The sequence below is a fragment of the Epinephelus fuscoguttatus genome, linkage group LG18 (assembly GCF_011397635.1).
Source record: "Epinephelus fuscoguttatus linkage group LG18, E.fuscoguttatus.final_Chr_v1".
NCBI classification, from domain to species: Eukaryota; Metazoa; Chordata; class Actinopteri; order Perciformes; family Serranidae; genus Epinephelus; species Epinephelus fuscoguttatus.
The window spans coordinates 25,325,092-25,341,504 of NC_064769.1; the positions used below are offsets into that span (position 1 = coordinate 25,325,092).

The window sequence follows — 16,413 nt, forward strand, 5'->3', positions numbered from 1 at the left end:
GCCATGTAATGACAGGAAGTGCTTTTCAGGTGCCCCATTATGAGTTAGGTTGGCAGACAGCTGATCGGTAGACGTACGCCAACTTTTGTAGCATTTAAAAATGTTCCTCTTTTTTTCTGTTTATTCTTTTGGTTTGGCTTTTATTTAGAAAGACAACAGGGAAAATGCAGGTGTTTGATTATGTAATTGATGACTAAGGTTTGAACGTCAATTGTCAGCTGTGTGTGCTTCCTCCTGCTGTCAAGAGCTGATACGAACACGTGAGGAGGCATCGAATAGAGCCAGTGGAACTGTCGCGTATCAGATGTACCCCATAATGCTTGTTTTAGTGTTTTCTGTATTTGGTTTTGGTTTTCACTAATAGAAAACTGCACCACAGCTCACTAAGAGAAGGACCATTGTTGTCACCTGGATATGTGCCCTAAACTAAAAGAAGAAACAGAATTTATTTGGTGCAATCGCACCCTTAAGGCCCAAACACACCAAACTGACATCAAAGAACTAGTAGCAACAAAGGCCAGTTGTTGCGATGCCTCATGCTGCCTGTGTCTCAGCCAAAAAGTTTCACATGAAAACACCGCAAAGCCTGCAGCCAATGGCAAACTAGCATGTACGTTCTGCGCCTCCATGAGAAAAATTAGCTCTCCATTGTAGCAGGCAGCGGTAGTCTGTATTCATCATTCAACAAGGGAAACCGGAAGACGGACAGGATGGATTCAAGATGCTTGTTAGCTAGTTAGCACATTGACAACTGAACTAGATGTTGAACGAACAAAGGATATTTTCTGTGTGCTAGGGAACAATAACACGAAGAGTTAGATACTGTTTATGCTGAAGAGCTCAATAGCCGAAAGAAAACTTACCTACCCAGCCAACATTTTAATGTGGGGCCCAAACTTGTAGTAAATGGACTTAAAAATGGGCCCAATATGGAATTGTCCACGGGTTACATAATGACCCTATACCGTTTGCCCACATGGGTTATGCTATGGTTACCTGAGTACCAAGTGAGTATGGGTCTTATCTTGGGCCCACTTGGGCGAAGTCACCCATGTGGGCAATTGGCATAGGGCCATTATGGAACCCGTGGATAATCCCATATTGGGCCCATTTTTCAGCCCTATTACTCCCCGCATGGGGCCCACATGAAAATGTTGGCTGGGCTGTTTAGATCTCAAGCTCTCTTGACTTAAGTTAGTTGTTTGCTTTCCTCACTTCATTTTCTTTTTCCATGCACTGAGCTGAACTGCCAATCAGATGGCTTTCTCTCATTCAGCATCTTTACATGACGTTAAAGAAATTGATTTGTGTTAATCCAACTAAAACCAGACTTTTCAAATGCATGTTAACATGTTAGTCCAACTGAAATCGTACTAAATCAAAATTCTTAAAGTCAAACTAACACAACCAGATAATGTGATTGGGAGTCGAATTACTCCTGCAATTATAAAGTCAGTCGGACCTGAACTGGCCAAGGCGCTTGGCGCATGCTCCATAGTTTCCGCCCGGCCCTTGACCCGAAAGTCAAAAGCATTAAATGTGTAACAGAAGAAGAAGCCGGTAACAACATTGTGAAATCTACATCCAGAGCCATGTATTTTTGTACCAACGAAATATACAGAGCTGTTAAGTTGTCAGCCATGGTACCAGTATGCAGCTAGCTAACCACAGCTAATTCGTCTGTTGATTGTTTGGTCTTTGACGTAATAGGTCAACCGGGAAAAGGTCTAGTACTAACAAGCTGAACAGGGGCATATTGCCAGCACCAAAGTCAGACATACTCAGGTCAATAAATCGATTCCCCTCCAGTGCTTGTATACTGGGACAAGGACAGTTGTCCAATTAATTACCCAATACCCATAGCTTGACTTAACTATGCATGTAAACGTACTGATTGACAGGCTCCAGATCCGGGTTTTTAGTCAATTTAGTATGCTGAAATTGCAAAAAAGCCAAAAAGGGCAGAATAGTGCCAACAGTACAGGACACACCTGAAAAACTAGGGCCAAACACGCCCACCAATGGTCCAACATTGACCAACGGCTGACCATTTGTTTGCTGGGTCAGTGCCCCTAGTGAGACAAGTTACTTGAACTGAAAAATAACTGTTGAACAATACAACAAACTTAAGGGACTATTTGAGTGAAGCCAAAAAGAGACAAACTCCTGTTTTTCATCCTCTTATTCCTCCTCCTCCTCCAGTTTGGCCCCTCCGCCTCTTCGTGTGGGACTCCTGTGATGGTTGCTGTTGATGGATGATAGTCGGACAGAGGGCCTGTTTCCTGGATGTGCCCTCAACTTCCATGTCACAGACACAGATATCCTCTGAGGATGGGAGGTGCGCACACACATGCGCATACATGACCCATATTCACACACACACACACACACACACACACACACACACACACACACACCTTACATTTTCTCTGTATATAACAATCTTCCTTTCCTTACACTGGCATAGACTTCAAGTTTTTGGAGCTTATTTTTCCATTTTTTGTTTTTTCGCCTGAAGTTCAGAGGTGTCAGGCACTTCTTAGAAACACCTGACACCTCTGTGCATCCATGAAACATTTGAAGTCACATTACAGCACAGTGAGCGTATAAAATATGATGAGTACCTGTGAAAAGACATCAAGCAGGTGAACCCTTTCACAAACCCTCCTCAGGCTAAATGTTCTGCCAAAAACTACAAACTTGCTTCCAACAAATCTATGAAAAACAGTGTGAATCACAGCACAGAAAATTCCAACAGAGATGGAGCCTCAGTTAAACTGTAGTGTGCTGACGGCCAAATGAAGCAGAGAAGAAGAAAGACAGTTTTTTTTTTTCAATTTTGTGGATGAAACTTATTTCATACTTGTTATGTAAGAGCTCCTTGATTTAGAAAGAAGCTTTCTCGTTTCTTGTGTAAGTGAAATATAGAACACAGAAAGTAAAAATATTAGGTGACATCTATCTTGACTTTTTGGAAATGCAACTTCTTTTTTTTCCTCTTACACTTTTGAATTTTGGTGACTAAAAATACAACCTATTAGTAACACTCGTCAGAATTTTGTTTTGAAAACACGTGTGAGCAATTAAATTGTTGTCGTCAGAGTTTCACTTCTTTGGAAACTTGCACAGTCATGTGTGGGTGAAATGGCAGAACTTTTTTTGTTTCCAAAGATAGTCACTTTCTATACAAGTGTGGCTTTATTGTTGAGTTGTAATACAAAGGTCAAACACTGGTTCACGACTCCTCTCTCCTGTGTCCTTGCCTCTTGGTCTCAATTATCCCTCCTCTCATGACCCTATTTACTGTCTAATTAAAGCTGACAACTCATGAAAAGCAAATATTTAAAAGGAGTCAGTGAAAGAAACCCATGTAACTGTTATTTTTAAAGAAGCGGCGTAGGCACTCTCGCCTTTCTTTCAGCTCTATATCTGTATGAAGTGCCCACTCTGCTGTTTCCCAATCCTTGCAAAACACGTTCAACTCAATAGATGTCTGAGGTGGGATGTGAGCCGCCCACGCTCTTACTAAAAACAAAAGTAAAGATACATCTGGGAGTGAGCGTAGACTGTGAGTGTTTTGATTTACTTCTGTAATTTCACTGCAGCTCCGGTGGTTTTACTGTAAACCACTCCTACACTGTCTGCAGATGTGGCACTGGATTTAGTGGGAGGGAATCCGTGTGTGTGTGTGTGTGTGTGTGTATGCGCGAGTGTGTTCTGCAGCACGTCCAAACCATATTGGATTCTTTCAAAGGAATTCTGTTGGTGTTTTCCAAGCAAACTGACTTGTACTCTTTTACAATGGTTGATCAATCACTCCGATTCTTTTCTCAAAATGCAGCAAAACTAGTTTTTGTCCTTCTCCGTTCCTCACAATGAGCAAAACTCTGCACTCATTAGTGGTGTTAGCAATGTAATTGTAGACATCCTGTAGACATACAATGACTGATCAATCCCGCTGGTTTGGAGAAATCTCAAAGTGCAACAAGGTCTGATGCAAGAGACAAAAGGAAGCCAGGTCTTCTGTCTTTGAGTTATTAGCAGCACAACCTTGTCGCCAGTAAAAATGTTGGCATTGTATGTTTCTACAAACCACAGATATGTTGCATTTGTAGGTTATAATGGAGAGATTACATTTAACTTTATGTTTCTTTACATTTCAATAACGCAATGGTTAACAGGTGGTTATTTTGACGCACAAAAACCATGTAAGGAAAAATCATGATTTGTCTTAAAATACCTGGTTTTGGTGCCACAATCCTGGCATATAAGGCCGTGATGACTTGGTAAAAAAAAAAAAAAAACACTCTTTGTGGCACTATCCTAGTTGGAAAAACAGCAACATGCTGCTAAAAAATACAGATGTTTAGTCGCTAAAAAGCAGCTGGAAACACAGCAATGACTTTGCTATTTGCTGCTGTTATGGTCTCAAACAATGGTCTGCAGCTTGGCAGGTGTCATGCCATATACCCTCCTCTGCATGACAAAGTCAGCTCATATACTACATATAGGAGCCAAATATGTTATTGGGAGGTTTGCTTCTAACTGTGTAATTCACTGTGTGGGCATTGGGGGGCGCTGTACTGTCACCTGGTGAGTTCAGGTATTTTAGGATGTCACTATGGTCATCAGGTGTTTGACCCAGAAGGGCAAAAGGTTTTTGACCGCTGTGGCGCTAACTGCCGGCGCTTTCTTTGTTTGATCAGTTGTCAATAAATCTGAATAAATGTTTGTTATAATGCATCAGGAGACCAGCGTCCGGACTCCTTTACTGAGCATCAAGAACGGTAACGTTAGGGTGAGAAACCAGTAAGTTAGCGAGGCGCATCAACCAGGTTACTCTGGGTCAAGCATCTCAGTAGCTTGAAGTATAAGACTTAGCTCCTATAATACTACATCATTTTATAACCCTTAATATGGTATAAAATGTCCATGTAAGGTATTTGTGGTTTGGATAAACGTATAATGCCAACATTGTCTTTTGGCAACTGACCCAAGCAGCGGTGCATAAGGCCTTTACCCACAACAGGAACCAACACATTCTCACTCCGACGTCGTCACATATCGATGTTTGGTCATGGACTTTCCACAACCAGATACGACGTGAAAGGTACCCTAAGTGCGTTGGTTGTTGACGTTCTGGGACGGTGTGTCAAGCTCTGCCTGTTACATGCATTGTCTTCTTTCAAATTACAAATATTGCGGGCGGCTGTGGCTCAGAGGTAGAGCGGGTCGTCCACCAATCGAAAGATCAGTGGTTCGATCCCAGGCTCCTCCAGGCTGCATGTCGAAGTGTCCTTGAGCAAGATACTGAACCCCAAATTGCTCCCGATGACTGTTCCATCGGTGTGTGAGTGTGTTAAAACTGAGTAGCAGGTGGCACCTTGTATGGTAGCCTCGGCCACCAGTGTATGAATGTGTGTGTGAATGGGTGAACGTGACTCGTAGTGTAAAAAGCGCTTTGAGTGGTCACTAGATGACTAGAAAGGCGCTATACAAATGCAGGTCCATTTACCATTTACCATTTACTTCCATTTTCAAGGAAATTTATCGTTATTTAAACGCACTACGTCAGTACAACACTGCAAATTGATGGTTTTTTTTGTTTGGCAACAAAAACACGTGGTTAGGTTTAGCAAAAAAGAACAGGGCTTGGCTTTATAATCTTTTGGGATATAAACACGAACACCTCTCTCCAAGTCAGTGTTTGTGGGCCCATCCACCACCCACCCCACTTGGACTTTCAATGCCTTAACTTTTATTCTTCTTTATTCTTTTATTCTTCTTCTTGACACACCCGGTTCCTCCCTGACACTGCCCAGCGCTGTTAAACCAGTACGGCGACTGGTCGGGTATCGTGCTGATCCTAAAGGACTGCTTTGTTTGTCAGTGTCTGACACCACAAGTCACTGCCCAAGTGCTGGATTTCGACGACTTCAGAGTGAGACTGGGTTGTAGGAACTCATCTATGATTTCACATAGAAGAGGAAAAACAAAACCAAATTTCTTTGCTAAGAAAGATGTGACAACAGGTAAACAACACCACATACATTTTTCTGTGTTCACCATGTTCAAATAGTTTAGTGTAGTAAGGTTTTGGCCACAGTTTAAACAGAAATCATGTTCATGATAATCCAGGCTACATTTCAAACATTTTAATGACTGCTCAGTGCTCATGTCATGACCCTTATGTAGACATTATTTACACATGTCCATGACCTCATTATTTCCCAGAAATGGGGAATTTTACCTCTGACTGTTTTTCTTCTTATTCTTGCATTATTTGTCTAAAACCTCCTAACTTTTTGTGGATGATTTCATATAATGGATTCAGCAGAGAGCAGAGTGGTAGTCCTTGTCCCCACCTGGTCCTCTTATTCGTCTACAAGACAACTGACAGTTGCATTTTATTGATTATCACATTGTGCAGTGAAGCCAACAACATGAAGTTCCTAACTAGTCAGCTCATTTCCTATATTGCAACCCCATGTTATGCCTAAAACATCAGCCCAGTCACCAGAAGAAAATGTTGGCATTATACCTTTCTGCAAACCACAGATTTGTCACAGTTGTATGTTTCATATGACGTAATTTATGAGATGGCTTTGTCATCAGGAGGTGAAGGAGACAGTGGATGGTGTGTCACCTAGACGAGAAGCCTGCCTCGCTGCAGACCACTGTCCAAAATCCAACAACCAAGAAAACCAGTTGTTTTTTAGCGAGTCATTGCTGCGTTTCCAGCAGCTTTTTAGCCACCAAACATGGGTGTTATTTAGCCCCCCATCGCTTTGTTTCCATTGGGAATAGGGCCATGAAAAGTGGTTGTTTACTACCGAGACATCTCTACATTTCCAACCAGGATTGATCCAACAAAAGCAGCTATTTTAGGCCAAAATATGAACTTTTCTTAACCATAACCAATGATTTTTGTGCCTATATATAACCACACCTTAACCACAGAACTGAATGTAAGGAAATGTAAAGTTTCAACATATTCGCTGCATAATAACATACAAATACATTATATTCGTCATTTGGAGAAATATGTTATAATGTTCTGGTCATTGGGTCGAACATATTGTTATACAGTAATATTGTGATTTCAATCAGTTTGTGCCATTTTCAAATCACATAAAATAGTTAAAATAAAATGTGTTGCATTTCATATACATTTTCAAAGAACCTCGTACAATAACAGCAGAGCACTTCTATTTTACCACATCCTTCACTGTGACCCAGATTTCTTATGTTTAACCAAAGACTGGAGCAGCTGGTCACATTCCTTTCATTCCTCGACATAATAAGATGGATGTAACATCTATATTCATCTCAGTGACCAAATGTAAACAGTTGACTCCAAACGAACAATGCAAAGGAATCTGAGGGCATCCTGGACTTTGTATTCACTCTGTCAAGGATCACTGAAAAACAAACTTGTTTTCACCCAGAAGCCGCATTGTTTCTCCACATGTGTTGTTGTGCCACTGATGAATTCAGCGTCCAGTGGAGCGCCAAGCAGCTGAAAGTGTTTACGCTGGCCTTTTAGGTGCAGGTGCACAATCGGACCCAAGGGAAGGAAATGGAGGGGAGGGGTTTGAATGTGACACAAACAGGAAACCAGCTCTGTGTTCCCTCCTGCTCAGTGGTGCACACGAGAGGTTTATTTACCCTCGTGCAATCTGTGTCATTGGCTTATCCAACACAATATGCTCCACCAGGAGCTTACATAACACACTGGTGAAAGACATTAACCCTCTAAATCCACTTCTGTCATTCTGAAACCTTTTTAAATCTCTTTGATTGATCATATTTATCACACAGACCTTTTTGTGAGGCCAGATCAGAGTTAGGATTTAATGGGAGGTCTGGGCAAAATGCCAGTGGAAGTTCAGGAAATGCCTCTTACAGTCAAAAAAAAAGTGATAACAAAACCCCCTTTTTAGCATGTACCCATTTGTATCTGTTCATATATGGGTCAACTGTCCTCTTTGTCCTATATTTGGCAAAAGATCAGACATGTCTTTTTTAATATGTTCTTGTTGGGAGAAATGAAAGTAATTCAAACCTATAACAAGCAAAAACTGCTCTTGAACCCGTGAAACTGTTAGAGTCACGTAGCCAGCAGTCAGGTTGCAGCAATAGTACATAAATACCAGTTAGTGCAAACTAGTGGATATCAGTAAATCATAACTTTCCAGCAAACAACAGGAAGTTATAAAAAGCCTCAGAGCTACAAAGTTTAAAAAACAGACACTTCTAAGTTCAAAAGTTTACTAAAGAAATGAGCGAAATACTCATACGGTTTGTATGATAGCTAACAAATTAGCACCCCAGGAATACTGTTGCATACTAAAGTTATGTAGGTTTAGGAAAAAAGAATGGTGACGACGTACCTTAAACTAACTCATAACCCCCAGTTTTACGTTAAACTAACTCATAAGCCCACTTACGGTATGGTACCTTTGGAACCAATCCGCTTAGCGTTTCCAACAAAACAGTACTCTTTAATGTGGACGAGATTGTTGTCACTCACTGGTCCGTCCAGCACTCACTGTATTTCTTCCTTTATCAGTCTGCACCTTGCTTATCGTCCACAGAACGGGGTTACATGCTGACATTTTCAGAACAAAATAGAACAGGCTGCAGTGAGAGTTGAGTGTTTTTTTTTTCCAAACGCTTGAAGATCTACTTATTACTAAAAGTGTACGTCATCCAAGAGAGACAATAAAAACTTAAGTGATGGTCCAAGTTGTCATATTGAAATTTAAGGTGAGCTGATGGATTCACCTCGTCAAGGCTACATGAGTAACGTAACAAGTAAACGTTCCAACTTGAAAGTTGCTGGCAGTCAGCCCAGTGAACTAAGTTATTTTTTCTCCAAAAACATCCTTTCATTTTATAGTTACAGTAATGAAACTCTCCACAGTATGAACAGTGGTTACATGAGCCTCAAAACCAGTCACAACTCAGCCCTGAGCAGCGTGACTGTCCTCTATTGACCAATCAACAGACTGCAGTGTTCACAGCTCCACCTTTTAGTACCAGATCTGTGTGCTAGGTACCCCAACAGAGGGGGGACCAAAAATGGGGACGATACAAAACGGTTCCATTGGTACCATCCACAACTTTTCACGGTGGAAACGGAAAAAAGGCATACCGAACTGAACTGTACCATACCATACTGCTTGGTGATGGCCGGGCAAAAATTTACTGGGTTTCACACAATCTTTAACAGTGGTCTCCTGGGGGAAAGTCCTACGTTGTTTGACTCATTTATTACACTTGCCTCCTTATGCAGGCTTTTAGACTTTATACTATGTCCTTCTTTAGTCCTGTCGGCGCAGTAGTCATGTGGTTGTGGCCTTCCCGATTAAATGGGTTATACACAGATAACTGGCCCATGATCACATGGGTTATATACGAATTATGGTGCATTACTTTTTCGTAGGTGTATGTATGAACAATACATGAGAACAGCCTGTTTTCATTTTTAATGATTGTTTGCAGTGATGATTGAGCTCGTCTTCAAATGTTTAGAATTTAATCCTCAAGGTTTATGCTGCACGTGAAGTATCTGTTCAAACTGCTACCATATGTAGGAATATATGCACAAAGAGAAGGGTGTGTTTTCTTTGTGTGTGTGTCTGAGGGGTGTCCTTAACGGTGTGGGAACAGGTCCTACCCATGTACAGGAAAGATATTAGGAACAACATCAGTGGTGGGAGGGTGGGAGAGAGACAGAGTGAGGGAGGGGCCGGGGTAAGGGGACTTTCAGGAAAATGAGGAAACGAAAGGAGAACACCCTCGACTTTTCATTCTCACAACAAAACCCCTCCCCCCTGTCCCCTCCCCACTCCCCTCCTCCTCCTCTTCCCCCAACAAGTGTGAAGTGTCCCTCCTCAACAATAAGTGCACTGCAGTGTGGAGCAACAACAAATAGTGCGTCACTAACGAGTCACGGCAAACATTCCTGCCTGTCTGCGTTTGCATGTTGTGCATGTATTACGCCTCTTCATCCCTTGAGACTTGAGAAGTGTTTTGGGACAGACAGTTTGTTATGGGAGGGGTCATCTGAATGTTTAGCTCTAATTTTTTTCTCCAAACAGTACAGAGTGTATCTGACTGACTCAGGCACAGTTGTTTTTGTTGTGATCCAGCTATCATAAGATCCCATAAAATAATTTTGGCCTGGAGGATGATTGGTGTAATCCTCCTAAGTAACTGATACCAGAGGAATAGTAAAACAGTTTGTGAGATACGCAATACTGCAGTTTGAGTATAACAAATGTTTTATAAGTGGTTATTTTATAATCTTTTTTAAGGAATATAAACAAAACAAAGCATAAAAAGCCACCTTAATTCCAGTCAGACTGCAAATCATTTCTGTGTTTATCCAACTTGATTTGAAAGATGTTTCGTAAGATTGAAAATGGCCTCAGTTCTTAGATGACTGTGTAATCCTTTAGTTGGATGTAATGGTTTTCACGTGAAGATCAGTTATAAGGGATGTAACGTTTTCATAAATAAACAGTAATTTGTGACCTGGATCTGGGCCACAAACAGTCATTCTGTAAACATCAGCGTCAAAAGGGAGGGAAGAGTTTGCTTGTTATTAGGGTGAAGTGCCACTTCAGCTCCTCTCATGAGAGTGATTCATTCCTGTAGAGAGAGCAATCAAACAGGAATAACAAAATTTACAGTAGCTTCCATGAGGTGTAAAGGAGCAAATTCAGAATAAATAAGAGCAGTATTGCCTATGGGCTATAGACACGTTTAGAGTTTGTAAACAGTGATTACATACATAAGGGTATACATGCAATATGGTAACACAAGTGTGGCGGACTGCAATAGCTTGGCAAGCTATGTAAGGACATTCACCACCAAAGATCCCAAATGCTACCAAAACTGTGTGACTTTGATAAATTGTACCAACTTCCAGATCTGTGTGCTTTTAGTGTGTTTAGAAGACAGTAGCAAGTAGCAGATACGTATACACATGTATTTGGAGGAGAAACCTTAAGTGTGCACCTGCAAAAAATTACGTGCATACAAGTCACTAGATTCTTACAACTACATTGTCTGTGGTCATGTACAGATCCCTCTTGCTGTGAGGCGACAATGCTAACCACAACAAATTTTCCTAGTCAACCAATAGCCATCATTAGTTGACTAGTCGCCCGCATGTTTACAATATTAATTTAAATGTTAAATGATATATTTTGGGCGGGGCAACACAATGGTTTGAGTCCAAGGTGTGAGAAAGAATAGTGTCAGTAACATTGTTAACACTGTGCTACATTACAGAGAAATACAAACCGTACTAATGAACCTTCATTAATATAGGCCTATATTTTATCTACAAGTGCACGTCACACACTGAGCGAGCCGCCTGTTAATGACGCTGTCGGCAAAGCAGTAATGATTGTGCTAAGTGGCTAATGGGCATGTAGCTACTTCCATGTTTCAGATGATACGTCATGTTTGTAGTCGACCAATGAAGATGAGTTCACATATCACCTTGGGTTCGTCCTTCACCTTCTCAAAATGATCCCACACTTTGGATTTCCTGCCTGACATGTTATTAACTAGCCTGTGGAATAACCGCAGGTACCAGCCCTGGAAATTAACGAGACTCCTGTCTGACTGCTGAGTGTGGCCACTTCCTGTGTCTGTCCTTTCAATTAAATTCCCACATGGTCAAGTCATATATTTCTGCAGTTAAGCAATCAATGAAATCTTACCGATGAATGACATTTCTGGTCGACTAACGTTTAGTTGACTATTAGGGGGCAGCCCGTAAAACATACACAAGAGTTTATCTCGCAAAATTTCCAAACAACTCAACAAGCAGTAACACTTTCATAGCCTGCTGACTTAACAACATCTTCATGTACAGCAACTTTCAGTAAACCAGGGATGAGAAGTGATGAGAAGAAGGACAGTTCACATGATACCATCTGATTCATGCAGAGAATGCTTTCTGGGTTTAAGTTCATGTAGTGAATGACCTCTGTATTAGAGTAAAACTCAATTACAAGCCCCTCAAAATTAGACCGTTCGAGAGACAACAATAGCTGATTTATATCTAACTCACTTAATGATCAGGTTGCAGTTTAACCTTCTGCCCCCAGTTTTTGTCCATGAGTCTCTTTGGTGGCCTCTTAAATAGTTCAACTTTACAAATGGCTCTTTCATATATCCTTCAGACGGCCTGTCCTCTCAGGCTCACTGTTGTTTTTTAAAAAAAGACATGACTGTCTGGAGTTGTTGTACTGGTTGTGCTAGTTTGGCTGGTGACGATGGAATCTCAGAAATCCAGGTCTGAAAACTATCATGAATGGATCTTGTCAACGTGGTTGTGTTATTGGTGTAAAAGAATATAAATAATAACATAAGCTGTCAACAGTTTGGTGTATTTATTTACTTAGATCAAATTAGTCATTATTTATTTCATCTTTGCATACTGGTTAATAACTGTGGTGATAAATTGGTTGTGAATATGATTGAATTACTGATGAAAAATAGTTCAACTTTAGGGCTGGGATGACTTCTCCCAATTTGATACAATCACAATACCACACCAGGTGCCACTCCTGTCAGCTAACAACAGGAAACTGAGGCTACAGTTCACACAGGCTCACCAAAACCGGACAATAGCAGATTGGAAAAACGTTGCCTGGTCTGATGAGTCTGGATTTCTGCTGCCACATTCAGATGGTAGGCTCAGAATTTGGTGTAAACAACATGAAAGCATGGATCCATCCTGCCTTGTATCAACGGTTCAGGCTGGTGGTGGTGGTGTAATGGTGTGGGAGATTTTCTTGGCACACTTTGGGCCCCTTAGTACCAACTGAGCATGATTTAAACACCACAGCCTACCTGAGTATTGTTGCTGACTGTGTCCATCCCTTCATGACCACAGTGTACTCATCTCTATCATGTCAATATGGACCAAAGTCTCTGACGAATGTTTCCAGCATCTTGTTGAATCTACGCCACAAAAAATTAAGGTAGTTCTGAAGGCAAATGGGGTCCAACCTGGTACTATCAAGGTGTACCTAATAAAGTAGCTGGTGAGTGTATACATTTCCTGAAACTTTAACTGCTGCATTTAACATTCCCTTCTCATCAAGCTATTGCAGTGTTTCCCATACACCACAATATCAGCACTGACTGCCACATATTGATTTTCCTTTTCTTTTTGTACTATTCAAAATGGGTAAAATCTTTTTCATTGTAGAACTGGATGGATTTGAAAAATTCTTTATTTTCAAAAGTGTGATACTTATCCCTGCATTTGTCAATACATTTTAAATGGAGAGGTCCAGTGTGTAGGATTTAGTGGTATCCACTGGTGAGGTTGCAGAACTGAAGCTTGTCCTGTGTGCCAAGCGTGTAGGAGAACCATGGAGGCAGAAGTATAATCGTGAATGGACCTATCTAGAGGTCCATAGAAGAGGACCCACTCAGTATGTAGATGTAAATGGTTTATTCTAAGGAATGAAATACAACAATTTTGATTTTCAGGTTTTTATAAACTAATGAAAACATAGTTATATTATTATATACCACTTCTGCTAATAGATGCCCCTAAATCCTACACACCTGACCTTTAAGTTAAGATGGATTTTCCACACTGTGTGTTCATTTGAAACACACTGTGTGCTTTTAAATAATGTCTCAGCACATTAAATATTATGATCATGTTTTTAGCAGCACGCTGTTTTTTTTCCTGGGATAAAAAAAGCACCATCCTCCAATGAAAATAGCTTTTAGTGAGGGAGCTGTACACTGAGAAATTCTATCACCATAAATAATCTAGTTAGACGTTGCATGGGAAAAGATCACAGGGAGAGAGCAGATATTAGCGGTGGGTACAGCACATGACGCGTAACGTACTTCCTGTTTTTAAACACAAACAAGTCTGCTCTTAAGGCCCACTGGCGAAACACAGGAAGGTTTGAAATGTTAGATAATCGACCAAACAGGCAAAGTTGTAACAGCACGTCACACAGATAAACTACCGTGTCCCGTGTGTGTCATTGGTCACATGTATGAATGGAGTGTTGTCTGTTCAATGCATGCAACAAGCATCTTGAAGTCCAGCTTAGTGAGTGACACAATGAACCTAATCTATCATATCTTTGTCACAGTTTGAGCACTTGTTGTTTTGACTAAAACAGAAGCAGTGACTCAGATAATGTTTTGCTTAGAAGTCTTTAACAACATTAAATCGTCTGATAAGCTGCAGGGTCAGATGGCTTGGCAGTGAGTCAGGCCGCCAGCTGCTGGCAGCCATTGTGTTTGGGGACTGACCTTTGTCACGATGATGGAGAGGAAGAGTCAGAATAAGAGCAAAACAATCCTCAGCTGAAAGCCTGACATTGTGTCAAGGGAGCAGTGTGTGTGAGAGAGAGCGTGAAATGTTGCATGTAGCTTGTGAGGATTTTGTGGGAGTAGGTGCATGTATTTGTGCGCCTTTGCTTGTAAGCTTTTTTTAAGTGTAAGTTTTCAAAGTTACCCTGAAAGTTAAATTCAAACAAAGATTAAGACATAATTTCCTCATGTACTTGTTTTGGACGAGTGTTGGAGGACAATCACGACTTACATGTGTTGATAGAGCTGATCATTGCAAAAGGAAGCCAGGCTTCTTCCATTTCTTCAACTTTCCATTTTGGACAAAAAAAACCCCCAACCTAAAACATTGTGAGACAAGCACAGGTCATTTCCTCCCATCCGTTCCCATCCGTCCTTCTCTGCACTTTCCCTTCCTGTCACTCATCACTGTAAGTGCTGATCTTGCAGATGTCGTCCGTCTTTGTTTTCTCAGATATCTTTGTTTTATAGCTTGGTAAGAAGGAAAGGAAAATTTAAGTAATTGTAAGACGACAGTTGGGATTTGACCCTCTAGACCCTTTGTTTTTGTAGGTGTGCACACTTTAAAGTCTTCCAAATTTTAATCTCAAGACTATTATTGAGGTGTAGTGTTAAAATGACCATATTTTGTAATCTTAAAGGTAACTTTTTCAATAGTAGACATGTGGACATGTATTAGCCTGCAAAGCAGCACAGGTGTAACTAATAACATAAATGATATCTGCATTCCTTTCGGTCCAGCCTGTTTAAGGCCCTGGTATCGTGCACTCACCAGGAAACTTCCATGGAGCTGAGCCGTCGTTAATGTTATTAGTTCCACCTGTGCTTTTCCTGCAATGAAAAATCAAAGGCCTCGTCCAGACTGCCAGCCCAAATCCATTTTTGCCATATCCAAATTGTATCCAGATTGATTTGTGAAAGTCTGGACAGAAAAAAAAAAAAACATTAGATGTTATTTTTGCAAATCACTTGGAGGTGGTTTGAAATCAATCTGCCAATTGTTTAAGTGTACATGGAATCATACAAGGTACAACTCCAGTGAAATGCAATCGTGTCAGCTACCGCTTCAACTTGTGCATTGTAATTTAGTCCTGTTTGCTTCCTCCTACACTGTAGGCTGCAGCTTTATAACTGTCCATGTTTCCAGACTGGCTGCAGTGCGTGAGTTAATTGCATCCTAGATGGTTCTGGTGTTTCATGGTTTCTGATTGAGGAATGATTTAACCGTCGTTTTGAGGGCTGTTGTCATTGGTGTCATTGGTGTCACTGGTGAAGTCGACAGTTGTGTCCTGGAACATGCTTCAAATTCTGATTGGCTCCATCTCTCATGTCACTGGGGGGATGCATAGTTGTTTGTTTATGTATTCTGACCTCAGCAATGCAAATCCAATCAGATTTTTCCAGATGCACCTTAGTCTGAATGGTCTGGCTGCTCAAATCGATTTTCAGTGTCTTTTCATTACTGTAACACTGAGCAGAGCTTCTCCAGCTGAGCTGCGTGCACAAGTCTGTCTCATCACCAACAACTGAACAGTACTGATGAGAGAAAATCTGACATACTGGGCACCATAGAAGTTAGCTCTGGGGTTGACGGTGTCATATGTGACATTAAAGTTACTATTGTTAAATATGTCTTTAAAGGGATAGTGCACCCAAAAATGAAAATTCAGCCATTATCTACTCACCCATATGCCGAGGGAGGCTCAGGTGAAGTTTTAGAGTCCTCACAACACTTGCGGAGATCCAAGGGGAGAGGGGGTAGCAACACAACTCCACCTAATGGAGGCTTACGGCGCCCCAGATTCAAATGTCCATTGAAACCACAAAATATCTCCGTACTGCTCGTCCGTAGTGATCCATGTGTTTGAATCTAGGGTGCCCAGCCTCCATAGGTGGAGTTGTGTTGCTACCACCTCTCCCCTTGGATCTCCTGAAGTGATGTGAGGGCTCTAAAACTTCACCTGAGCCTCCATCGGCATATGGGTGAGTAGATAACGGCTGAATTTTCATTTTTGGGTGCACTATCCCTTTCAGGCT

At 41.2% G+C, this 16,413-nt stretch overlaps 1 protein-coding gene across 2 annotated transcripts in view; it reads left to right on the plus strand.

Moving 5' to 3' along the window:
* Positions 1-16,413, plus strand: part of LOC125878574 (chondroitin sulfate proteoglycan 4-like) — a 70,851-nt gene that overhangs the window by 22,890 nt on the left and 31,548 nt on the right. For both annotated transcript variants that reach the window (XM_049559864.1, XM_049559863.1), the window contains one exon: positions 2,203-2,338. In XM_049559864.1, coding sequence (XP_049415821.1) covers positions 2,287-2,338 — 52 coding nt within the window. In that variant the 5' untranslated portion in view covers positions 2,203-2,286. The remainder of the gene's footprint in view (positions 1-2,202; positions 2,339-16,413) is intronic.